The 26,838-nt window shown below is 44.5% G+C and overlaps 2 protein-coding genes across 8 annotated transcripts in view; one reads left to right on the top strand and one right to left on the bottom strand.

Annotated features, from left to right (window-relative positions):
* The window catches only part of STRN3 (striatin 3), a 42,695-nt gene extending 41,302 nt beyond the window's left edge, over positions 1–1,393 (bottom strand). For all 4 annotated transcript variants that reach the window (XM_083741110.1, XM_083741112.1, XM_083741111.1 and 1 more), the window contains exon 1: positions 694–1,393. In XM_083741110.1, coding sequence (XP_083597236.1) covers positions 694–1,038 — 345 coding nt within the window. In that variant the 5' untranslated portion in view covers positions 1,039–1,393. The remainder of the gene's footprint in view (positions 1–693) is intronic.
* On the top strand, positions 4–26,225 carry AP4S1 (adaptor related protein complex 4 subunit sigma 1). 4 transcript variants are annotated; one of them, XM_083742003.1, is made up of 6 exons: positions 4–129; positions 15,977–16,152; positions 17,830–17,916; positions 19,129–19,197; positions 21,184–21,195; positions 25,826–26,225. In XM_083742003.1, the coding sequence occupies exons 2-6, from the start codon at positions 16,015–16,017 to the stop codon at positions 25,952–25,954; spliced, it is 435 nt and encodes a 144-aa protein (XP_083598129.1). In that variant the 5' UTR covers positions 4–129; positions 15,977–16,014; the 3' UTR covers positions 25,955–26,225. The 4 variants fall into 4 exon arrangements, with proteins under 4 accessions (XP_083598129.1, XP_083598127.1, XP_083598130.1 ...); XM_083742001.1 differs by lacking the exon at positions 4–129 and adding an exon at positions 369–526; XM_083742002.1 differs by lacking the exon at positions 4–129 and adding an exon at positions 1,411–1,698.
* The last annotated feature ends 613 nt before the right edge of the window (positions 26,226–26,838 follow it).

Genomic DNA, 26,838 nt, shown 5'->3' with positions numbered 1-26,838 from the left:
TTTATTTTTAGGGGTAGTGTCACCCATGTGGGTGCTGAACAGAGATTGAAGGGGGAACACGCCTCCTATTCCTAGAAAGAAGGCGGGGTCCCTCGCCAAGAAGGAAGTGCGCGGCTTTGTATTCCCAAGGTAACAGCTGGAAATAAATAAGGTCGGGGGCTAAGAGCAGGTTGAGATCACCGTGTCCTTATAAAGATGATGCGACTCGCCCTCCCGGTAGGCCGGAGAAGCCTCCCAAATGTCCAGAGGGCTCTGGCAGCAGCCGCCGCCGCCGCGAGCGGGAAAGTCGCCGTTGCCCCCCCCCCCCGCCCTCGAGCCCCAGCTAACTGTCAGGGCGCGCGGACGCTGCGGAGTCGGTACTTTAAAATCCGGGGCCGGGGGGAGACGGCAGCCCTCCCCTGCCTAGCCTGACAGGCCCAGGCGGGCGCCATGCTAGAAACCAAAATGGCTGCCCCGGGGAAGGCTGCCCAACCCGAGGAGCCGCGAGCGGGGGAACGTGCCGAGTGACGCCCGCCGCGCCGGACAGGTAACTTTCTCCTCCCCCGCCGCCGCGTCGTCCGCCCCGCACCCACCTTCCCTCCCTCCTCAGCCACGCCGCCGCAGCTCCCATCCTTCCCGGTAACGGACAGACCCTCCTCGCCTCAAGCCAGTCGTTCTCTCTCATTGTGCTTGCGTGCGTCCCCTCCGCCTCACCTGGAGCTCGGCCCTTTCCACCTCCCAGTGCGCGCGCTCCATCTCGAAGCGGGCCCATTCGTGCTGGATGTAGTGCAGGATCCCCGGGATGGTGTAGTGTTGAGGCCGGGACAGCTCCGAGCCGCCGCCGCCGGGGCCCACCGCTTCCGGAGCCGCCGCTGCCGCCGGGCCTTGGGGTTGCTGCTGTGGCGGCAGGTTGCCTCCGCCGCCGGGCCCCGCGCAGCCTTGGCCGAGCAGCTGGGAGTTGGCGTTCCCTCCGGCGGGCGGCAGCGGCCCTTGCTGCTGCTGCGGCCTCGGGCTGGGCCCTGCCATGATCCCGCCGCCGGCTCCGGGATGTTCGTCCATTGTCTGTGGGGAGTCCTTCCCCCGCCTCCTCTTGCTGCTGCTGCTGCTGCTCCTCCTCCTCCCGCCTGGTGTCCCGAGTCCGGAGCGGCGCTGCTTGTGGGGAGGGACCGGCCCGGGGGTGTCAAGGCCACGCGGAGCAGTAGCCGGGTGTCAGAGCAGCGCCGAGCTCCTGCCGCCGCCGCCGCTGCTGCTCCTGCCGCCGCCGGCCGCCATTACAGTCTCAGCTCCATCATCAGCCGGACAGATTCACTCAGCAGCTCGGCTCACCCACCCACGGGGTGGGGGGGGGGGAGAGGCGGAGGTGCGCGGGGCATGCTGGGAAACGGCACCCGCCTTGCTCCGACACCCGCGCCGTCCTGCTGCACGCATGCGCGGGCGCTGCCTGAGAGGAAATTATAGAGAGGAAAGTAGGGGGTTCTTGCGCTCTGGGTGGTATTTGGTGTTCGCTGAGGGGGAAAAAAAATCTCGCTCCTTCAGTCCTAAATCAGTTTCCCGCGGCTGACTTTTTAACTCCTCGGTAAAACTCGCTTGTCAATGGCCAGGAGAGCCAGAGCTGCCCGCAGAGATGGTCGCTCTTTGGTTTTAAAGTGAGAATGACACTCGCACTTCACGTGTTCACTGTGCATTGTCCAGTTGTCATCCTCACGACAACCCTGGAAGGTAGGTCAGAATGTTTCCCCGTGTCGTGCGGTTGAGGTGAGAGAGTGTGGCTTGCCTAAGGCAACCTACTGAGTTCCTGGCAAATGTGACATTTGAACTGGGAAATTCCTTGGCATCTCAGTCTTTTTGCCAGTTTACACGATGGTGTAAACTGTTGATAGTTGTAGAGAGGGCTTTATTTAGCTCAGGAAGAACCACCAGGAGCATGTGAAGAACATATCAATTCAACAGTTATCTGATCATGCTAAGAGTGCATTTTCCATTTTTAGGAGAAAGCTTCCTATATCAAATGAGCCTCTTGCAGGGAATTTTTTTTCTTGCCTGGCATTTTAAACAGCAACTATAATCGCTGGTAGTCTACAAAGCACCCACTCATTCTGAATGTCCAAACTGGCATTTTACCCAGCACCACAAACTCTGGCCCTTCTTCATCCCACTTCCATGAGATAGAGACATGGAAGGAATAAAAGGTTTTGTGACCCATTTTGAAAACTGTACCTTTCCCTGATGGTACGTTTTTAAAAGATTGCAAAGGAGTGTATTCCATACTTAACTCCCTGCCACTTTAACAGTCTCTTGCTACTACTTTCTCTCCTCAGTTTATAATTTTTCAGTAGGCTGCTACTGTTTGTTGCTCCTTCAGCTCATTTAAAATGGTCTCCCCGATGATGGGCTGTGCCAGCAAAAGATTCTTGGCATTGCAGTTGCATTCCTCACATGTCTACAGCTGGCTCCTTGGGGTGGACAAGAGGCTATTTCTCCCACCACACGCACAACACACCCTCCCTCCCCCAGGACATGAAACATGCGCTGATTTTGCCACTGCTGTTGTTATTATTACTCTGTCACCCAAAGTAGCAAGGCAGCAAATAGAAACCAGAGTACTGGCAGTTGGCAAACCAGGTGTCAAATTACTACTATGAGTATGGGATTAAATTAAGAGAGGCTAACCTCTGTAGAAGGAGGGAGAGCTTTCTGAGCAATCCCTTGAGGGAAACTCCATCACAGGGATGTTTAAAACAAGGTTAGTCAGAGCCGTAGGGAACATGCCTTCTTTAGCCTTTGGTAAACTACTCAGTCATCTTTGCAAACCATATCCTTAAAAAGGAGCAAGTTAATATGTAAGCTATATATAGGAGCGTTTTACAGCTACAGTGTAAACAAGTCACAAAATAAAATGTTTAATTGAAGGTATGAAATTAAAATACAGGAGTCTAGTGCTGACACACTTGTACTTCAAAGTAGGTTTCCTTTAAATAAAGTAGCTATTGCACTAAAGTGTTCTGTCACATCCTAAGCACTGGATAATGAGCGAGTCACATAAAAAAAATGCTTTATTCTTCCAGGGAGGTGGGACCAATTCTGCAGGGAGGTGGGACCAATTCGGATGGTCCGCCCCCGCCACTTAATGGATCCAAATGGTTTCCAGAGAGTGGTAGGGGATGCTTTATTCCATGTTGATGGCCTTTCAGCTGATTCCCTGGTGGCCCGCTGGAATGTGGAGTTAACCAGGGCTATTGACTGTTTGGCTCCGAAGCGCCCTCTCCGATTGCATGGAGCCCGGAGAGCCCCGTGGTTTTCCACGGATCTGAGGGCAATGAAACAATCGTTGAGACGGCTAGAGCGCCGGTGGCGGATAACTCATTCCGAATCTGACCGGACACAGGTTAGAGCTCAACGTCGAGCCTACCAAGTGGCGATAGCGGCGGCGAAGAAAAAATTATTCACCGCCTCTATTGCATCTGCAGAAAACAGCAGCAGGAGACTTTTTCAGGTGGTTCACAATTTAGCGGAACCACCTGCAACATCGGGGCCCAGTACAGGCCACATGTTCTCCTGCAATGATTTTGCAAAGTTTTTTGCAGATAAAATTGCTCAGATTCGGGAAGAAGCTCCCACCATGGGAGCAGGGCCGGGGCAGGAGAGTGCTAGAGTTCTGTCTAGTCAAGTTGAGTGGGATCAATTCCAATCTGTTACCTCCGAGGATGTGGACATGCTGCTTGGACGAGTGAAACCAACCACCTGTCTCCTGGATCCTTGCCCATCCTGGCTTATAAAAGCTAGCCGGGAAGGACTGGGCGATGGGCTTCGTGGGGTGGTGAATGCTTCCCTCCGTGAGGGAGCCTTCCCAGACCCGCTGAAAGAGGCAGTTATTAAACCGCTTCTTAAAAAACCATCTTTAGATGCGGCCACAATGGCCAACTATCGCCCAGTCTCAAATCTTCCATTCTTGGGCAAGGTGATTGAGCGAGCGGTTGCCGAACAACTCCAGGCACGCCTGGAAGAAGCGTACCATTTGGATCCCTTCCAGTAGGGATTCAGGCCTCATCATGGCACTGAAACTGCCTTGGTCGCACTGGTTGATGATCTCCGGTGGGCTAGGGACAAAGGTGAGAGCTGTTTCCTAGTTCTGCTGGATCTTTCAGCGGCGTTTGATACCATCGACCATAACATCCTTCTGGACCGTCTTGAGGGGCTGGGAGCTGGGGGCACTGTCCTACAGTGGTTCCGCTCCTTCCTCGTGGGCCGTGTTCAGAAAGTGGTGGTGGGGGATGAGTGTTCAGACCCCTGGGCTCTCACTTGTGGGGTGCCTCAGGGTTCTGTCCTCTCCCCCATGCTTTTCAACATTTACATGCAGCCGCTGGGAGAGATAATCAGGAGGTTTGGGCTGGGTGTTCATCAGTATGCGGATGATACCCAGCTCTACCTCTCTTTTAAATCAGAACCAGTGAGGGCAGTGAAGGTCCTGTGTGAGTGTCTGGAGGCGGTTGGAGGATGGATGGCGGCTAACAGATTGAGGTTGAATCCTGACAAGACAGAAGTACTGTTTCTGGGGGACAGGAGGCGGGCAGGTGTGGAGGATTCCCTGGTCCTGAATGGGGTAACTGTGCCCGTGAAGGACCAGGTGCGCAGCCTGGGAGTCATTTTGGACTCACAGCTGTCCATGGAGGCACAGGTCAAATCTGTGTCCAGGGCAGCTGTTTACCAGCTCCATCTGGTACGTAGGCTGAGACCCTATCTGCCTGCGGACTGTCTTGCCAGAGTGGTGCATGCTCTGGTTATCTCCCGCTTGGACTACTGCAATGCACTCTACGTGGGGCTACCTTTGAAGGTGACTCGGAAACTACAACTAATCCAGAATGCAGCAGCTAGACTGGTGACTGGGAGCGGCCGCCGAGACCATATAACACCGGTCTTGAAAGACCTACATTGGCTCCCAGTATGTTTCCGAGCACAATTCAAAGTGTTGGTGCTGACCTTTAAAGCCCTAAACGGCCTCAGTCCAGTATACCTGAAGGAGCGTCTCCACCCCCATCATTCTGCCCGGACGCTGAGGTCCAGCGCCGAGGGCCTTCTGGCGGTTCCCTCATTGCGGGAAGCAAAGCTACAGGGAACCAGGCAGAGGGCCTTCTCGGTAGTGGCGCCCACCCTGTGGAACGCCCTTCCAGCAGATGTCAAAGCGATAAACAACTACCTGACATTCAGAAGACATCTTAAGGCAGCCCTGTTCAGGGAAGTTTTTAACGTGTGATAATTTACTGTATTTTTGGTTTTTATGGAAGCCGCCCAGAGTGGCTGGGGAGGCCCAGCCAGATGGGTGGGGTATAAATAATAAATTATTATTATTATTATTATTATTATTATTATTATTATTATTATTATTATTATTCCAAAGTAAATTTGATACAGAGACCTGGACTTTTAAGCCTACAGTCATGAAACCATGGCTATAGGGGTCTTTTTCTGTTGTGGGCTGCATGGCCAGCATTGGGGCAGAGACAAACATAAATGTTCTGGATTAACTAAACTGGAATAAAGCCCTGTTTCAATTTCCTCAGATTAGAATTCCCAGCTCTATCAAGGTCTATTCTTAGAGGCATTATGCCTTTGTTGATGGATATATACAACAGCTTAGATAGGTTCTTGGTCTGATCCAGTAGAGTACTTATGTAGAAGTATACCCTAAATGTTGAATAGGAAGTACCGTAATAAAAGTACAGTGGTACCTCAGGTTACATACGCTTCAGGTTACATACGCTTCAGGTTACAGGCTCCGCAACCCCAGAAATAGTGCTTCAGGGTTAAGAACTTGCTTCAGGATGAGAAAAGAAATTGTGCTCTGGCGGTGCGGCAGCAGCAGGAGGCCCCATTAGCTAAAGTAGTGCTTCAGGTTAAGAACAGCTTCAGGTTAAGAACATTGAAAAGGGGATTGATCCCACAGAGGTCTGTAAAGGTAAACACCCAAGTAACCTCAGGACTGGATAGAAGAGGGGGTGTTACTGGTTTCAGAACTCACAGGGTTAAGGAGTTCTGAGTGACGTCTCTCCATTCCTGAGGCGTGACTAGAGGGAGTGGCTTTATTCCACTGTCTGCCTGTTCTGTCTCTGCGTCCGAAAGAGACGGAAGCAAAATGTGTGAGCTGAGTCCAGGAAAGCTCCGTAATTGTTTAACTGCTTGAATAAAGAATGAGTTATAAACACACTGACGCCTAGGTGTGTTTGATCTGTTTAACACCGGGGAGCAACAGCACGCTGCGTGAAACGCTCTGCACTTGTGGCTGCCGGAGGAGGACCAGCAGAGAGGCGCCAGACGGGAGTGTGCCGGGCTGCCATTCAAGTAGCTGCGCCTAATTGGGGTCCAATCCAATTAGCCACGGCAATTATTCAACATTAAGTACTTAACCTGAGGTACCACTGTATAAGCAACAAGGTGGGAGTTATTAATGAAAGGCTACATATCCCTGAAAAGCCTAAAGTGTTTTTGCTAGTACACCCTGGACAGTTAAGCATTGCAAATGCATTTTAAAGTTGCATTTTTATAATCCAAAAACAGTTCCCCCCCCCCAAAAAAAAAATTGAACAGAAAACACTGGAAGGTGAGTTGGTTGCTGTCTGTTTTCTAGATTCTCTTTGTAAAGTGAATAAACAGAGTATGACTGTTCCTGATGGCAACTATTAGCTTTTGTTGTTGTTTAGTCGTTTAATCGTGTCCGACTCTTCGTGAGCCCATGGACCAGAGAACGCCAGGCACTCCTGTCTTCCACCGCCTCCCGCAGTTTGGTCAGGCTCATGTTTGTAGCTTCATGTTATTAGCTTTTAATGCTTATTAATTGATCACAGGTTTTTATAGATTGTTTTTTATCATAATGACCTCAAAGTAATTACAATATAAAAATATTGATAAAACTCATAAAATACAATTGAAAAATAACATGCAGTTTCAGTTCCATTAAGAACACAGAGATCCAGATTCTGGAGGGATCGACACAAGTTTCATGCCCCAAAGACTTCAGAAAGTAGGTGTCTTCACCATATGGCAAAGAAATCCCTTAATATTGAGGGCATCATGTTGCCAAGGGTAGGGAATTGCAAAGGTGGGCCACGACTACAGAGAGTTGGGATCTTCCAGATCCTAACACAACAAGCCATATTTATTGGCAGGACCAGAAGCAGAACCCCGCTCTGCCGATCTCATGGTTTGAAACAGTCTACACCTAGATCCCTAGTCATGGAGGGCTTTATGTATTAAAGTGGCTAATTTGGAGTGTCTTCTTCTTTGGCGATCACTTGTAGCCGAGTTAGATTGTCTTCCATGTACACGGTCTTAACGGTGTGTCCACAGGTGATTGTGGAGCCCAATTCTGGATCCACACGTCCTTCCACAGTGGAAGGCTCTTGTGGAACGATAACTGTCCAGGTAGGAGAAGTGATTTACCATATTTTTCGCCCTATAGGACGCACCGTCCCATAAGGCGCACCTAGTTTTTTTGGGGGGAAATAAAGGGGGGGAAATTATTTCCCCCCCAGGCGCGGGGCTGGGGTGGGGGAGGCCCGCCGGAGCTTCCCCTGACCCCAGCCCCCAAACAGGCAGCTCTCTGCAAGCCGTGGGAGCCCAGGGCCGGCTCCCGCCGCTTGCGGAGAGGTCCGCGAAGCTTGGACACGCTGAGCTCAGCGCGCCCAGGCTTCCGCATGCAGGCACCTCTCCGCAAGCGGGGGGAGCGCTCCCCCCGCTTGCGGAGAGGTCCGCGAAGCCTGGACGTGCTGAGCTCAGTGTGCCCAGGCTTCCGCATGCAGGCACCTCTCCGCAAGCGGCGGGAGCACTCCCCCCGCTTGCGGAGAGGTCCGTGAAGCTTGGACGCGCTGAGCTCAGCGCGCCCAGGCTTCCGCATGCAGGCACCTCTCCGCAAGCGGCGGGAGTGCTCCCCCCGCTTGCGGAGAGGTCCGCGAAGCCTGGACACGCTGAGCTCAGTGCGCCCAGGCTTCCGCATGCAGGGACCTCTCCGCAAGCGGCGGGAGCGCTCCCCCCGCTTGCGGAGAGGTCCGCGAAGCCTGGAGAGCGAGAGGGGTCTGTGCGCACGGACCCCTCTCGCTCTCCAGGCTTCAGCAAAAGCCTGCATTCGCCCCATAGGACGCACACAAATTTCCCCTTCATTTTTTGAGGGGGAAAAGTGCGTCCTATAGGGCGAAAAATACGGTATACTTTCCAACATTACACCACTGAGTTGGATTTGTGGCGCTGCAGAGGGGTTGTTTTATGTTTGTTGGTGCATAAAACTTTGGTTTTTTGGATGTTGAGCGATAGGCCAAGCTTTTCGTATGCTTCTTCAAAGATATTTAGGATGGTTTGGAGGTTATCCTCTGAGTGTGTACGCACTACGTTGTGTCACACCTACATGGCTGAATCTTTTCATAACCTCATTCCCATAGCATAAAAAGAAGCATAATTAAATTCAAAAATTTAATCAGTATCAATAATTTAATCAATATTAACCCTATAGTAAGGTTTGGAATGATATTCTCATCATGAACATGGCAGTTCATCATTTCCACCTGAATATTTCTGAGGATCACACTCTGCAATACCATTTTGGAGTGGGTTAATTAAAATAAATTCTCATAACCCTAAGGGGCATTAATTATGCTATCTTTATTTGCCTCTTCTATGGGCTAGAAGCTCTTGAGGCTTCCTTTTGAGTTTGTGCTGTTTACTTTTCATTCTGAAGTGGCCCATTCTTCAGTTGAAACCACATAACCTGAGGATACTTAAGAAAATTTATACTTTTTATACAACTCCTATAATTTTATGGAAGAGGAGACACACATTGTTCCCACTCATCCCAGCATCTTGCTGTTGTTATTAGATATTATTATTATTAAATATATACACATGTATATAACTGAGAGAAGAATGAGGACACAATAAGGTTTATAATATAAGTTAGGGAATGGAGAGAGTGAAAAGAGAAACAAAACAGTCTCAGAGTTACAAACAACACAGTAATTAATTCAAATTGATGGGTAGCATGTTTAAAACAAACAAAAGGAAGTACTTATACAACACATAATTAACTAATAGAATGCATTTCCATATAATGTTGCAATTATTAGAATTAGTGGTGCTGAAAAGGATTAGGTAAATATGTGGAGGATGAAGTTCATCTGTAACTCATAACTATAATAACCAGAGCCACAGTGTTTGTGCTCAGAGACTGTGTACCATGTGCTTAATTCAAAACTAAGGTGTTGGGACAAAAATTTGTCTGGAAGTAATCCTCTCTGACCTGGAAGCTGTTTCCCAATAATTACAGAGGAAAGGCATGTAGCTCATGCTCAAAGACATGTGCTTCTTTATTTTAATCCCACATGTTCCTTGATCAACCTGGTTGTGCTGAAAACAGATTGTGCAGAGCAATTCTAACTTGGGAATAGAGTGGCAAATTCTCCCAATCCTAACTGGGGCATGGAGCAGCCAGGACAGAGGGTGGTAGCAGTCTGTCCCCCCACCCCTATTTTTGCTGCACTAACTGCAGCCTGGCACAGCACAGGGCTCAGATCAGGTTCTTCACTAGAAAACAGGCTGGCTTTGGAACCAGCAGCTCTGTTGGCACAGTCCTGCTCTGCCCCTCAAACCCAGTTTTAGGACTAAATATGATTATTGCCAGCAGGAGCACTGGTAAAAAGCAGTATGCACTTCATCGCCCTTTCGGGTCCACAGTGGAGGTAGACTTCTGTTGAATCCTTACCAACAGCAGTATGGGTCAGGGGTTAGGTATTTTTTTAAATAGAAAAGTTAAGTAGACTGCACCCAGTTCCTATGAAAATCACAGGACTTAGGTCTGGACTTTGTTATCCTGCTCAGTACTCTGTCCTTGATCAAAAAAACCTTCAACTCAATTGTCATAAAAATTGATCAAGTATAGGCATGTTCTGCAATCTTTCTGTGGACCATCCAAATGGAGTTAGCAGACCACAGTTGGAGAATCTTTGCTCTACCCCTAAGGTTTTAAAATGCCTCACATATCAATTACTCTTTTTTCTCCTTAGAAAGGTGTTCTATCTAAATCCATTAACAATAGCCACAAGCCTGTTTGTGAGCTTTTAAGAGTACTCTCCTGACATGGGAGTGAAAGTTATTGTCAGCTCATGAGGAAAGAGTACCTCCTGTGATCTGTAAATAGCCTAATATTCTCTTAAACAGCTCCATATTTAAGAGCGAGCTGAGCTTTGCATTTGGCATAAAGACATATGCCTATATCTATAAATAATAATAATATAATTATTTTACACAGTGGCTGTGTTTCATAGCAAGAAGTTCCCCATGAGGAAATTCAGCATCCATCTATAAATAAAATCAAGCATTAAGCAAATGAGAGAGTGTAAAATACTGTACTTCAGAGCAGAGCCAGCAGTGAATCAGACAATGGTGGCTATAGTTACTATGTATAATGCAAATGCAGTGGGAAATATTACAGGTTGGTTCTTTCACCAGTACAGTCGTACCTTGGAAGTCAAACGGAATCCGTTCTGGAAGTCCATTCGACTTCCAAAACGTTAGAAAACTAAATTGTGGCTTTTGATTGACTGCAGGAAGCTCCTGCAGCGAACCGCAAGCTGCGGAAATCCTGTTGGACATTCGGGTTCCAAAAGAACGTTCACAAACCGGAATGATCACTTCCGGGTTTGCAGCATTCAGGAGCCAAAACGTCTGAGTTCCAGGTTGTTCGGGATCCAAGATATGACTGTATCTTCAATTTGAAACCAATAGGAATTGGCCCTTCTGCCTCTGTCCAGTACTTATAATCATAGTTGATTTCTTTTATAATGTTACTGTGACATTCGCCCCAATCCAATTGCTCTGGGTAAATTGATAACTACAAATAAAACTGGGGTTGAGCCTCTCTAGGGTCTGGGGAAGTAAAGAGAAAGCCTATTAAATAAAGCTGTTTTGGACAATCCTAGAACAAGTCAGGGGACGCGGGTGGCGCTGTGGTCTTAACCACTGAGTCTAGGGCTTGCCAATCAGAAGGTCGGCAGTTCGAATCCCCACGACGGGGTGAGCTCCCGTTGCTCGGTCCCAGCTCCTGCCAACCTAACAGTTTGAAAGCACGTCAAAGTGCAAGTAGATAAATAGGTACCACTCCGGCAGGAAGGTAAACGGCGTTTCTGTGTGCTGCTCTGGTTTCGGTGTTCCATTGTACCAGAAGCGACTTAGTCATGCTGGCCACATGACCCGGGAAAACTGTCTGCGAACAAACGTCGGCTCCCTTGGCCAGTAAAGCGAGATGAGCGCCGCAACCCCAGAGTCGTTCACGACTGGACTTAACTGTCAGGGGTCCTTTACCTTTTTTAGAACAAGTCAATGATATGGTGAAATTATATTTACCAGATGGGATGTTAGAGGAGGGGTAGTACATCTGGTGGGAGACACGTTGTGCTCCTTTTGTGGTAGTTTGTCCACCTTTGGTCCCCACCCTGCACTTAGCTTTCATCTGTGGCTCCTAGAAGCTGTCAGCATATAGCAGTGGCCATACGCCAGGAATAGCTTCAACTGGCTGACAAAACCAGGTGAGGGTAGCTGATCGGTCTCAAACCCTTGGTGTGTTAGGGATCTTCCCTGCATGCAAAGACAGCTTCCATCAGATTGAGTGGACGACATCAATAGTGGGTCCAATGGTCAAGAAGGCAGTTTCTGCATGTGCTGTAGAAGGAAATGAGGGGCAGATGGGGCTCCACAACCTGGGAAGGTAGCCCATGTAGCAGAAGGAAACACTGACCCCCAAACCTCTGCTGCATTGTGATGATGATGATGATAAATAATTTATTTATTTATACCCCGCCCATCTGGCTGGGTTTCCCCAGCCACTCTGAGCAGCTTCCCACAAAATATTAAAATACAATAATTAATCAAATATAAAAGCTTCCCTAAATAGGGCTGCCTTCAGATGTCTTCTAACAGTCAGATAGTTGTTTATTTCTTTGACATCTGATGGGAGGGTCTTCCACAGGGCAGGTGCCACTACCAAGAAGGCCCTCTGCCTGGTTTCCTGTAACTTCGCTTCTCACAGTGAGGGAACCCCCAGAAGGCCCTTGTCGCTGGACCGGGCAGAACAATGGGGGTGGAGATACTTCTTCAGGAGAAGAAAAGGCTAAGGAGTAAACCCTACAGAAATCTGGAGTGGAGTCCCTAAGATGGTTGGGTGGTGCTTTGTATGCCGCCTCCTGGCAACTCCTGCAGCCAAGATGGTACCATATGTATTGCTCTGCTTCCCTTTGGACCACATCAGTAAGGCCGAGAAGGGGGCCTTGTCATCTGGGCTGCCCAGGATCTCCATACGCACTGCCCAGGCTTGCGTCCCAGTGAAATTACTTCAGTGCTGCCAACACAGCAGTTTGACTGGAGTGCCTGGTTTAGTCAATTTCAGTCTTGAAGGAAATTTCTTAATGGGAGCATGTTCTTGAAAAAGAAGAGCTTTGTATTTTTGTATTTTTAAATGTGTGTGTGTGTGTGTGTATCTGTATCTATATTTATATATACATGTACATATATGTACATATATGTACAGCTATACTGCCAGCCATAACAATGTACAGTATAGATTTCTGTTAAAGTTGTGCTGGTTGTGTCATTAGAACTAGTCTTTGAAATGCATTAGAAGTTTGTAAAACCAGTTTGATTAGATACTATGGCAGGACAGGAATATTGAGCAGGTCTACTGTGGGTAACTCCATAGTACAGTAGAATCATAGAATCATAGTGTTGGAAGAGACCACAAGGGCCATCGAGTCCAACCCCCTGCCAAGCAGGAAACACCATCAGAGCACTCCTGACATATGGTTGTCAAACCTCTGCTTAAAGACCTCCAAAGAAGGAGACTCCACCACACTCCTTGGCAGCAAATTCCACTGTCTCACAGCTCTTACTGTCAGTAACTATAGTGCCATCTCCAGTTCTTGGAAAAATTATAGGGTCTTCAATAGGAAATGTATACAATGACTCTCGTGGGCACCACCTTAAATACACATGCACAAAATAATGAAATCCATAATGCATTCTAAAGGTAACTGATACACCTCGGGTTAAGAACTTAATTCGTTCTGGAGGTCTGTTCTTAACCTGAAACTGTTCTTAACGTGAGGTACCACTTTAGTTAAGGGGGCTTCCTGCTGCCGCCATGCCCCCGTGGTGTGATTTCTGTTCTCATCCTGAAGCAAAATTCTTAACCCGAGGTACTATTTCTGGGTTAGCAGAGTCTGTCACCTGAAGCGTCTGTAACCCGAGGTACCACTGTATTTTAGCGTTCTTGCCTCTAGAGAGGAGACGAGAGAACATCCAAACTTGAATATAGTTAATTAAAGTTCTTGATACTGGTCACTGACCGTAATAAAATGACTTGACTTGAATTAAAGTTAGTTACAGTGCCAGAATCACCAAATCAGGATGGGATGGACCCATTAGTTGCAAACAGCAGGGCAGGATCAAAGCAGCTGGGAGTGGTGTTCCACATATTATATATTATATTATATTATAAAAATAGTGGTGTTCTTCGACCAGAGCCAGGGCCTTTTCAACTCTGGCTCCGGCCTGGTGGAACGTTCTGCCTCATGAGACCAGGGCCCTGCAGGATCTGATTTCTTTCCGCAGGGCCTGTAAGACAGAGTTGTTCCGCCTGGCCTTTGGCTTGGAGCCAGTTTGATTCCCTCCCTCACCCCCCTCTCTCTCTTTTTTCCCCTTCTTTTCCTTCTCCTCCTGCGATGAGGCTACATTTTAATATTTTAATGTTCCATTATTTTAATTGTTGTGTTTTATTTTTGTTTTTAAGTTTGTAATCATTCATCTTGTTTTTATTATTGCTTGTAAGCCGCTCTGAGCCCGGCCTTGGCTGGGGAGGACGGGGTATAAATAAAAAATTATTATTATTATTATTGTTATTATTATTATTATTATTATTATTATTATTATTATTATTATATACTTCTGCTTGTTCAGCCCTGTTTCCCCCTGCAGCTCTTGTGGCTTCCCAAAAGCCCCAGATGGTTTAGAGATCTTCCACAGATCTTCCACAGATGCATCCAGTGCTGGAATTTGTGACACCCCCCCCCACGCACGACAGTGTTTCATTCACACACAGCTCTTTAGATCTCAACTTATCTCTACTAAAACTATCCGGGAAACTAATTTTCCAATTATTCTTCATGAGATTAGGCTGTGAAAGACTTACAGCATACCTTTAGACATTTGTTCTTTCTGGAAGATGATAAACTAGGCAAAATGTGATTTAAAAAGCACAACAAGAGTTGTTCTTAGCTGATTTTGTTTTCTGGAAGTGAAACAAACACGATCTCTGTTTCAGACATGATGCAAAGCAGGAAATTCTTCTGTGCACAAGCAGGGAGGAGCAAAGGAGCCCTCTTAGGCACATATACCATTAACTATGGTTTACTATGATGTGTGCACAGGGCCATTATGTTACCACAAAATGGTACATACAAATGGAAAAGTTATGAATGAAAACTATGGGCTTAAACTATTGAACTAGAGCTTCCTTGAAGAACTGATAAAGGTTCATCTAAACTGTATTTAGCCTTTAGAATCCAAAGTTAAGTTGAACACTGAGTTATAAAAATGTAAGCAGCCATTTGTTATTATTACTTTAACATGGGTACGGCTGATGACTTATCTTAACCAGGGCTGGAGAAATGAAACCATCACACCTGTCTACAGACTGAGTTTTGCAACAATTACTCATGCTAAAAGGGTATTCATGGGAGCGATTCAGTTTGGATTTACTGGAACAAATGAGAGGCTTGTTCACCACATTGTGAGCAATAGATGCACTACTGCTCCTTGATACTGAAGTTGCTGCTGTGGAGGAGTGCCTAGAGAGGGGTGGTGTGAGAACAGTAGTTCATTTAGTTTGCTTGAACTAGGCGAGGGACTGGCCTAATACATGACATGTCAAAACATAGCATGATAGTGTCTGGGTGGTAGGTAGATGATGAAATTTGCTCTACAAAATTAACATGATAATGCCTCATGATTATTTCATAAGTGGGTCATGAAAGTGACCCTGGAGAAGTTCAGCCTTTATAAAGGTATTTTTGCAAACCTTGGCTGATGGCATGGATCACACTAGGTTCCAGTGTAGTCTGGAATTGGCGAAAAGCATAGATGTGTGGCTTCTTGGACCCTTCACTTTTTAAAAGTTGCTTGTTAACTCCCCCACCCAGGTAAGGGTAAGGGGGGGCGTCACTCTGTGAGGCAGGTTAGGCTGAGATAGAGTGATTTCCCCAAAACCACATAGTGAACTTAATCACTGAGTGAGGATTAGACCACGTGAGCTAGATATGGAACAAAGAGCAATGCCCTAGGCAATTATGATAGGTTATTACCAATTTCTGCCTTTTATCTTTATGAGCTTTATATGCTTGGGGTTAAGAAATGCTGAAGAACACATCTAGAATTAATGGCAATATATTATAAAAATAGCCCGATACTATAATTTGCCATTATAATAGGCTTCAGAATAAATGCACCCTATCTCCCCCCTCCCCATCTTTTAGTGGTTGGCACATTAATGCAGAAGGAGGGGCCAAATGCCCACAGTTCTAATTTCTAACTTTTCAATTTTCTGCAGAACACTATTTTTTCACAGTAACTAGCTGTGCGTTTCCTCCCACATGCCTGCTAAACATATCTCCTTGCTGGAATTTGCAGAGTGGGAGGGGTTTCGTTCTGGGAAATGTCTGCTTATACTTTATATGCTAGTAAAGCATTTTGTAGCAAATGTTGAGGGGGGCACATCTAAAGCTTCATCCCAGCATGGGATCCCAGCATGGGATCACCTACAAGCAGCTGGCTGGAATGTTTTATGTGGCTTTAGAAGCCTCGTTCACCTGAACCCACAGTCATAGTCTAGAAAAGGTTGTCCTTAACCCAGTGCCAATTCAAAAGATGAAGCTATTAATTTCCTTACAGTTTTATTTAATCTCAATTTCAGTTTTGACCATCTAGCCTTGAAAGAGCTGACAACGAATCATGATCAAGTTTTTTCTTATGGTGAACAAGCAAGGGCAAACAAGACTCTCTCGATATTATGAATACATGGACCTTCATAAACGGACGATACTAGAAGCTGAAGTAATCAAGCATTGCCTTTCCCGTTCAAAGGAGCAAGTATGTCTTTTTATGTAGACATTTTAGGGTCAATCTGATTGGGGCAGACCTATGACTTTGAATTTGAACCTTCCCCAAGTTCACAGCAGGGGTACATTCTGTGTATAGCACAAGTGTGTGTATTTGAATGGAATTTGGCATGCAAAAGGTGTGTGCACACAGGATGTTGGAATCTCCACCTAATCTCTGCTCTTCCTCACAGCCACTTTTGTCCCAACTTCCAACATTAGAGCTTGGCTGGGGGGGAAATGACCTCAGGAAGTTGGACTGGGGCAGCGGTGAAGATGGTTCAGCATCCCTTGCCTGTACAACCCCTTTGCTTTTTAAATGGCACTCTCCCACCAATTTATGTTGTTTAAAAATTAACTCTTGAATAATGAATGTTAGGTGCTATTTGTGCCCATATATATAGTATGATGTTCACCCCCTAATATGGTGGCTCCCAACTTTGGACCTCCTGATGTTTTTGGACTACAACTCCCATCCCTCACCACTGCCCCTGCTGGCTAGGGACAATGGGAGTTGTAGTCTAACAACATCTGGGGGGCCTTTTTCAGGGAGAACTCATAGGAACTCAGTCCTGGCACCTCTCAGGTGGGCACCATTGCCATTCTAAGAAAACGAGGGAGATGTTTATGGTGAGTTCCAGCACCTCTTTCCCTAGAAAAATAGCACTGTCAATAAATGCTCGAATATGTTAATTCATATAGGTCCACTCCATATAGAAATATGTGCTCTGTCAAGAAAACCATCTTTTTTATTGTTAGCCAATCCTTCCTTCATCTGCAAATTGTTGTAAGGTAACAGAAACAATTTAATTTGGAAACCCTTTTCATTTCAACAAGACAGTGGAAAACTTTTGGGGGGTGTACAGTGGTACCTCGTGTTGCGTACCGTCCCCCTTATGAATGCGTTGGGTTATGCGCTCCACTAACCCGGAAGTAGATTCCCCTTGTTGTGAACTTTGCCCCGGCATGTGAGCGGAAGTCGTGCTCCGGTGGCATGGCAGCAGTGGGAGGCGCCATTAACAAAAGTGTTTCTCATGTTACAAGTGGTTTCTGGTTACGAGTGGACCTCTGGAACGGATTAAGTACGTATCACGAGGTACCACTGTACTCTAGGCACCAGGATAGTTTCAAGATCCTAGCAAAGGCTATGACACTGACTTTGAGTCATCTCAGGTTTTATTAAGGATCAAGCTAGATGTGATAGTGGTGTGTGAGCGATATGTTGTTTACTTAAAAACAAGGGGTGGGAAAGCATGTGAGGAACAGATGACATTAAGTAAGGGGAGCACAACTTTACTGGCTCTTCTTTGTTTTAAGCAGTTTTCTCTCAGTTGAGCTCCAATGAAAGACCTGGGCTGGGAGAAACTGCTTAAGGCAATGGAGTGCAACAACGTAAAGAAGGGGGGCCTGGTTTTGTTACACACAAAACGCACGCCAGTGGGCTGTTTTACAAGTAGAGAACAAACCTCCACCCATCCTTGTTTTATATGTAAACAGGGCATTTTTAGAACTGGTAAATAAAAACAACATTGGCATCGATTGTTCTTCCCTTTAATAACTTACTTAGCCTGCATAAACTAAAAACTGTCCAGATGAAATATTCAAAAAGCAGATAAATATCTACAAAAATGTGTCATCCATCAAATTTTATCTATGTCTTTTTTTTTAGTGTTCCTTTATTGAATACAAAGATTTTAAGCTGGTGTACAGGCAATATGCTGCTCTTTTCATAGTGGTTGGAATTAATGAAACCGAGGTATGTGTTTATTTCTTAACTATGTAAAGAAAAAACAAATATTGATCTATGATCTAAAGACAAATACCGAACTTGATATATGCCCATTGCTTTAGTTTCTTCCTGGTTTCCATATGTGATCCAGTTCCTTTTATTGTGTCCTTCACTCTGCAATATCTAGCTCTCCCACAATGTAGTTGCATCATAAGAGATGAAGGAAATGCAGCATAGTCCCTTTCAGCAAAACCAAGAACCCTATGGCACCTCAGAGACAAGCAGGGTGTCATGAGCTTTTGTAAGCAAGACCCTGCAAATAGAGACTTGACAAGAGACCAGGGTGCTTCCAGGTGGGTGTTTATCGTTGGATTGGTACACCACATGCAAGCAAACCTTTTACAGCACCCATACAATGTCATCATCGAAAAGCCAGACCATATTTTTTTCTCATGTAATATAAATTTATTATTTTGAGGGAAAATCTGATAAGCTAAAAAAAAAACCCTGTTGCTCAACCCACTAGCGATATCTCAGTGACCTGTTTACAAAGGAGGCACCCTTGAGAAATTGTTTTATTCATGTATGTATTTACAACCTTTCTGGACTGCCTTTCATCACATGACAGTGATCAAAGGACAGTTTTCAAGCACAATATAAAACATCATCATACGACATAAAACGACAGTGAAACAAACAATCAATAATATCAATCATCAATAAAACATAGCAGCATAAAATAAGCCTGAGGTCTTTGTCAGTCTCTCCTGGCTTCTTCCAAAAGCCCAGAACATCAAGTATGTTTTAACTGGACAGTAAAATCTCAGTTAGGATGCCACCATCCATTGCGCCAGGGAAAGAGTTCCATAATACAGGTGCTACTACAGAGGAAGCCCTGTCCTGTGTCACCACACAACCAGCGATGCCTTCTTGCAGGACACCAAGCAGTGCCCCCTGCCAATCATGGAGTCCAGGCCATTCTGAGCACAAACATCAGCACTGGCATGGTCTGCGTGCAATTAAACCTGATGTGAAATTCAGTGTGTTATTGTTTGTAATGCTGCCCTGGTGCACTCTTTTGAATTTATGCTGCTGGTGCAGTGAATTTTAAGGTCTAAGGATCAGACTATTTGTTTTGTTTCCTAAAACTTAAAACAAAAATCACAACTGTGAGCTTTATAAGTAATGTAGAAAAGTTAACAGATTACTGGTTTCTCTGATGTTCCAACTGATTTTCAGAATGAAATGGCTGTCTATGAACTCATTCATAATTTTGTGGAGGTTTTGGACAAGTATTTCAGTAGAGTGGTAAGTATGATATTGTACCAAATACAAACTCTTCTCTTTTTTAGAAAGCTTTCATATGATTTATTATATCATAGACCTATTAGTCTGAAACATTTGCACCATGATAGAGTGCAGATATTTGACCTTTGGATTTATTTTTATCGAAAGACATCAACATTTAAGTCATTGGGTATTAAGCAAGTACACAGGTGGCTCAAGTCTGTATTATTCCACATGTATAGAATTCTAGCTTTGTAGCTGCCTTGGAAATTGAGGAGAAATTGAGCAAAAGCTAAAGGAGAGCTTTGATAACTTGCTCCCAACTTTTGGATGCTTCTATTGGGACACCAGGAGAGGTCCAACATCTGAATGTAAGCTCTGCCTATGTCATTAGATAAATATAGCACTTTGAAAGAATCTTTGAAACTCACAAATCTAAAAATACTGAGATGACAAATCATCTCTCTAGTAAAGGACAGATGTTCTTTTCTTTCCCACAGTTTGTTCTTTCCTCCTCCATTATCATCCTAGCTTGAGATACTGCCAGAATTCTGCAGATATTATATGTTAATTTTACTTTCACTAGCTCATCTCTTGGGAATTAACAGTTCAATTTGTTATATCATTTGTTTGTTCTCTGGGTTACAAGCAATTAAAATAGAAACATGCATGATACGATGTACCACACTTTTCAACCTTTTTAGATTGAAAAAGCCAGCAGCTTCGAGCAAGGCCAGACTCCATGGGGTGGTGCAAATTGTACATTAGACTCCATCCTCAGCCAATAGATGATCATTCAGAAATAGAGATATACCCACATCTGTTGATTGTGTTATAATCACAATTCAGACAAAACTGGTACTAGGAGGCAGTGCTTAGAATAAGGCAGGCAGATTTTTAGGAAATTTGCTTTCTTAAATGGGTGGCAGCTTCACATACGCATGTTGGGGCTTTCACTGTGTGCATTATGGTCAAAAATCAAAATAAGCTTTATTGTACTAGCTGAAGGCCATGACAAAACCATACAAACACTGTCAGGAAAATAAATATCTATATAAACTATATAACTGTATATAAAAAGCAGAGCCAATGAATTGAACCATCAAGATCATAAAATGCAGATGCACGTGTGTGCACATTATGATGCCCGACATGCAGAAAGATACACGTTCAAGGAGGAATGCCATGGCTATTTTTAACACTGGATCGCCTCATAACACACCAGCAGAAATGTGATGACTGACACACAGCCAAGACTTATGTGTCTTCCAGCAATTTGGCAGAAGTGCAAAACAGTTCAGCTGCCCACTTTCACCGAAAACAATCAAAGTCTTTATACCTGCAAAACGTAGCTTTAAAAGTAAGACCAGCATCTGGTAGAAGCTCCCACTCAAAAGAGGGCTGCTCAGTAGGATTTCCCATAGTTTAGGGCTGTGCATCTTTGCCTCATCCAAAGCATAGCAAAATACATGAAAAACTAGTAGATGACGGCATGCAGTAGGTCTTGCTTCACAACAGTGTGGGGAAACTGTGACTCTCCAGATGTTGTTAGACCCCCAACTCCCATCAGACCCAGCAAAGGTTGCCCAAAGGTAGGGTTGCCATATGTCAGAAAGTGAAAATTCGGACACAAAAGTTGTATGGGTTGCTATATGTCTGGATCTTCCTGGACATTACAGTGATTTCCGCCCAGACACTGTTTCCAATGGCCGAATCCCGGCTATGTCCAGGAGATTCTGGATGTATGGCCGTCCTACCAATGGTCAAGGATGATGGGAGCGGTAGTCCCTTAACTCTGCTTTACAATAAGAAAGTTGTACTGAAAATGGCTGTAAAGGATGAGTGAATGTTAACAAGCTCCATGATAATCCCTTGGACCAAAAACCAATATACAAATAAACTTTAAAAACACTAACAATAATGTACAATAATGTACAGTAGTCAGAAATGGAAGAATATCAGTCCTTTGATCTTGCTGAAATGTCCCTTTTCCTTTTCTTTTTTTAGAGTGAATTGGATGTATCCTTTCAGTTTTCTCTATTTATGTTCCTGCTCCTTCCTGCATCTGCTAGGCTGCGTGGCATCCGTAGGAATCAAAATGTTGCCACGATTGGATTAAACTGTTCAGCAGAGGTGACTGAGCCATATGGATGGATGGTTTGAAGTATGTGAATAATATGTGAATAGTGACAATGTGGAGGTAATTTGTTAAAAGGCTGGTGATATGGGTGGTGATATGATAGTAGATGCTGGGAAATGGAGACATTTTGTCTAAAGGTAGGAAATTTCCCCTTGCTCTACTTGCTGCATGCATAACTTTAATAGATTTCAATGCCATGAACACAGTAGCTGTGATAGAATCTGTTGCTGGGCAAAGGAAGAGCTCTATCCTCAAAGGAACCGAGCTCCGAGCATTTATTCCTACCATTGAAAGGGATCTCTCTCTCTTTCTCTGATTGCTATCTGCTTTTCAATAGTAGAGGCATCTGGACAAAAGTCTCAAATGGAGATTTCAGCACATGGGGTGAATTGATACAGGAGAAGACTAGGGATGCAGATTAATGCAGTCTGCTTGCTCATTACAGCTGTTAACATTCAACCGAATGACCATCTCCTTCTGCACGAACCTGCCTGAGCTGACCACAGTGTTTAGTATCAGATCCATTCATTGATTCTGCTGGCATAATGTAGTGGGAGAAGATTTGAGATGGTTGCTGATGACCCAAATGGGTTGGGTAACATCTCTCTCCATGTGATGGAGGCAGGAGAGCAAAGAACTCTGGGAGGCAGGCGCAATCCCCTCAGTTTTTTCTCTCCTGCCTGACGGGACAGGTTTTTCTTCTTATGAGAGTTATTTTCTGTTATACTTTCAATGCTACTGGAGGTGTTATGGGTGTGTGTCCCTCCCATGATCTGGCCCTGTTTATTTAAGGGAAATGGAACTACGTCTGTAATATTTGGGGAAGACAAAAGGGGACATTCCAGGTGAGACTTGAATCCCCTAACATACCCCTGGGTGAAAAATATGCCAACCCCGAAAATGGTACACTATGTTTCCCTGTAGCTGTCCTGACACCTTCTACCATCATGAGCATGAGATCAGCAGGGCTCAGGATTTGGCCATTTCCCAACCCAGATTCTCCCACCTCTATCCTTTTTGGATTGGAGATCACTGAGGGTAGCATCAGAAGTGGATGGTCCTGAGAAACCAACAACAACAACAACACCTATGTTGATGGAAGTAAGACAATTAAAGGGTGACATTACAAACACTCTCCTAATTGCATGCTAAATAATTGTATGATTAGCTCAGCAGGTAGAGAATGGGACTCTTAATCTAATCTTAGGGAAGGAAATTTTGCAATGAAAGGGAGGCTCCATTACATTTGAGTCAGGATTCCACCTAAAGAGGAAGCTTATTAGTATCCTCTTAATTAAGAGTACACATGAAGCAAAATGTTTTCAGTATTGTAACTGCAATACAGCAAAATAAAATAAAAAATACATTTTTGTGGAAATAGCCAGAATTTAAGCATTCCCTCACACCCCCCCCCCCGCAATAAATTAATATCTAAATTTTTGCTACTTAGCATGCTGGTGTATTTGACAAGTCCCAGTTATGTGCATGGAGAAGTGGGTGGAATTGTATTAAGCTCTTTAAAACAACTGCAGTAGGTGCTGATATCTGGGAGAGATGAGTCATTAAAAAAGATTACAAAAGCAACAGTTGAAAGTTATCACATCAAGTTTGGTGTGGCAAAACGGATCTGGAGTGGGAGTACATTATTTTTTAATGCCTGTATTTCTGTGTAAGGAACAAGAGAGCAGTTTTTCACATGAAAGTAAGACATAGATGACCTGCTCCGAAAAGCATGAATTGCTGCCTAGGTTGCACTCCCATGCACATGTACTTATAAGTGTGGCTCTTTGAGCACAGCTTCAAATAGAGGGCAAGGTGCTACTAAAGGTAGGCCATATGAACATACTTTGAAATATATTTTATTCAAACACAAGGCCGAAATATAATTTGGTGATATATCTACTTTGTTGTTGTTTAGTCGTTTAGTCATGTCCTACTCTACGACAGTATTTTCTAATGCCCTTCTCGGCATGCTCAAACATTGTTTCAAACCACCTCCAAGTTCTTCTCTCTTCTTGGTGAACTCAAACTTTTCTCTCTTCCATACCTCAGCAGCCTTATGTGTGTGAGAGAAAGAAGGTGGAGCCCTCAAATATTCCATAGTACCTTCACATAATATAGTTCACTCCCAGTACCATGAAGTTCCAGATTGAACATAGCAATTTAGAGCAGATATTAACAAGCAAACACCCTTATATGTATAGCACCCATTTTATGCAATCCTGTGTCTTTCATTTTTTTTAACCATGTATAAGTTATAGCCTGTTCCTTCAATGGTAAATACACAAAATGTTTAGTGACCAGCTGTAGTTACCAAGGAAGATACATGTTCATGTTCAAGTTCATGCTCATCATAAAGTTTGCTGGGTGGACCTGAGCCAGTCCCTCTCTTTCAACCTAACATACCTCACTGGATTGTTGTAAGGATAAAATGGGAAGGGGTAAGATAATATATACTGACCTGCGTTCTTTGGAGAATGAATGGGACAGCGGTGTTAGTTAATTAATTAATATACAGTTACAGGTTTAGGGATATATCTTAACCTCAGATCACTGAGATTTAAAATCCCAAGGGTGGAGTTAGGCCAACTAAGCTACTAGCAGTGGGCCTGATCTGGGCCTCTCAACTGGAGCTAGTGCAGCTGAAATGCTCAAATTACCACCTTCCACTCTGGCCAGGGCAAGCATGTGGGCTTCAGATATGGTGGTGGCTCTGCCACCCAGTTTAGCCCAGCTGAACTGAGCATTGCAGCCTAAGGTTCCCATCTTTAAAAAGGAAGTAGTAATATTTATTATATTGGTTTCCCCAAAAGATTAGCAAACAGTACTGTACAGGTTTGTCACTAGTTTATCTCCCAGCATATAGCCAATTAATATTCTTTCAATATAATACAGCAATATAATCCTGATGTGAAAATTCCTGGTTTACTCTCTGAACCTATTGGTAAAATTTCATTTAAAAAGATAAGAAAGCCCTTTAGAGTCTGATTCATTTTTAAGTGAGGGTTGGGCGTTGGACCGATGCTGTCTGCAAAGGAGTGGCATCGTTTAGCTGCAAGGCTTTCGCAAGAGGACCCAGCATGCTTAAAAGAGCCAAGCAACTTGCCCTGCACCTTTGGCAAGAGCAGCTGCAGCTGGGGCAGATGAGGAAGGAACAGCCTGAGTGGGGAGGGACGGACTATGAGCTGCAGTCACTTGATTCCCAATAGCAGATGAAGTACTTGTTGGTGGAATGAAGAGTAGCTAGTTGTGGAATGCTGCCCATCAGGGTGGGGCAGCTCATATCTCACTGGGGGAGAAAAGAAGCCTCCTTGGGCTTCCAGTCATAATACCAACCTCCAGTTATCTCTGTAGAAACATTTTAAAGACACTTGACAGTAAAATGGAATGTATGTCTCATCAGATCCTGAACCAAGGAAGCAAATGTTGAGATTCTTTATTCTTTGTTCAGGGGCTTCGTTTTGTTTTCAGGTGGGGAGTGCTGCGATTAATACAGAACGTGTTCTAGCTGTTTGCTGGCTAAGTTAGTAGTACTGAAAATGTTAGATCTCTGCGGACCTCTTTTAAATTTCAGATTACACAGCTGTTCCGGCTGGGGCTGATGGGAGTTGCACTCCCAAAGATCTAGTTGAAAAGATCTGGCGGGCACCAGGTTGGGAAAGGCTGGTATGGATTCTTACATCTCAGTGCACCCGTATTTCCACCATATGCGGTAAATACTTTAATGCAGTAAGAAGATACCTTCAGCAGGTCAAGCGAAAGATAGGTAGGGTTTTTTCAAGCAGTTGTGATGTTTTCTCAGTACAGCTGTTTGCTCAAATGAAAAATTTGTGTATCCAGCTTTCAGTCCCTCACGGTTCCAGACATGCCTTAACTTGCACTTAAGCAGAGGAAGAATGTCTTTTCAGCACTGATTCCACCTCATTTACACATATAATTGCACTATTATGGGGAAAATGGGGGACTAGGGATCTCTGTCCAGGGTGACTCCCCTCAGACTACAATTCTCAGGAACATTTTGGGGAAGCGTGAGACTGATTTCTTGTCACTGATTTGCCCTAGCAGAATTTGTTAACCATTATTTCCCTTGTGTTCTGAATGGTCACTTTGCTAAGCATCTGCTAAACATATTGAAGCATTTTAAAAATTAATTTGAAAATCAAGCTTTTCAGTGAAACTTTACACAATTATTCTGGATTGGCTCTCTTAATGCAAGTCACAATAGGCTGATAGCTGAAAGAATAAGATTGGTGTTAACCAACATGATTTGCTACTTCTGCTGTTTTTTTCTACCGCTCTTTTAATTTACATACTATTATACACAATAACTGTATAGTCGGTAGTGAAACTGGAATTACGGTACAATGTTATAATTTTTGCAGTTACCGAAAAACTCATAAAGTTCATCTGTTAAGCACTTAGATTAAAAAAAACAAATTTGAGTTCTGGCATTTTCCAGTTTAGTCCTGCTTATTCCAAAAGAAATTCCTTAACTTTATATGAACATAGATCATGTTCAAATTGGACAGAGTGCACATAATTTTGGATGAAATGGTATTAAATGGTTGCATTGTAGAAACCAATAAGACCAGAATTCTCGCACCTCTTCTTGTTCTTGACAAAATGGCTGAAAGCTAGGAAGACTATGCCAGCGAAGGGTGTGTCCGCACAGAATTCTTCAAAACAGAAAGAAGGAACAATGAACTCTGAGGATTCAAAGGCTAGTCTTGCAACATTCCAAATGGGCTGAACTGAACCTTTTCATGCTAAAAGACAACTGAAGGAAGCAGATGCCACACCTTTACTATCTACCTGTGAAAGGTTAATTAGTTACTGCTTTATGTTTTTAAGATAACAAAATATTCCCATTGTGTAGTCTGTAATCCAGCTGGTGAAATAAATACTCTTTAATAATATATCTGTGTCTCTCGTTTCATCAAACAAAATTAATAAGGCAGGCTGGGAAATTTAAAAAAAAAGACAGGTGTGCTTTGATTACATGCAAAAGCAACCATATTTGCCTAAATTGCAGAACTCTAGCATCCATTGTATCTGAAAGTGGACCCTAAACCACAAAACCTTATACGTTAAAAAATGTATTAGTCTTTAAGAGTTAACACCCTGTGTAAGTCTTCATTTGACTTTGGTGAAAAGGCTCCATTGTTCACCGAACTTGCGTGATTCCTCCCCTAATTCCAAAGTGGGGGGGCTCAATAGGTTATCTTCAGATCTCTGATCTCTGCCATGACCTCCCTGGAAGGGAAACTTGTACCTGGGCCAGGAGAGATTGAACTGAGACTGAAGATGAAAAGATGTGATGATCAGATAGATGATTTAGCACCTTCAGGGACTGTTTCCTTAAGTTTGGTCTAACCATAAACTTTTCACCTCCATCGAGGGTTCCCGATTGTATGTGGATGTAAAAACCTTTTGAAAAAAAACTAAAACAAAGTTTGAAGATACATCTGCAGGGAAGTATTTCATGTAGATTGGGTGTAATGGATGTTGTCAGGGGATACAGA

This window comes from Podarcis gaigeae, assembly GCF_964106915.1.
Source record: "Podarcis gaigeae genome assembly, chromosome: 1".
In the NCBI taxonomy this organism is placed as follows: Eukaryota; Metazoa; Chordata; class Lepidosauria; order Squamata; family Lacertidae; genus Podarcis; species Podarcis gaigeae.
This window is presented reverse-complemented; position numbering and strand designations above follow the sequence as displayed.

Bases quoted from the DNA above. Each gene is read 5' to 3' on its own strand.
- AP4S1 (XM_083742003.1), top strand. From the start codon at position 16,015: ATGATCAAGTTTTTTCTTATGGTGAACAAGCAAGGGCAAACAAGACTC. The intron at 16,153-17,829 runs GTATGTCTTTTT...CTTTTTTTTTAG, and splicing joins TTTCCCGTTCAAAGGAGCAA to TGTTCCTTTATTGAATACAA. The intron at 17,917-19,128 runs GTATGTGTTTAT...ACTGATTTTCAG, and splicing joins TTGGAATTAATGAAACCGAG to AATGAAATGGCTGTCTATGA.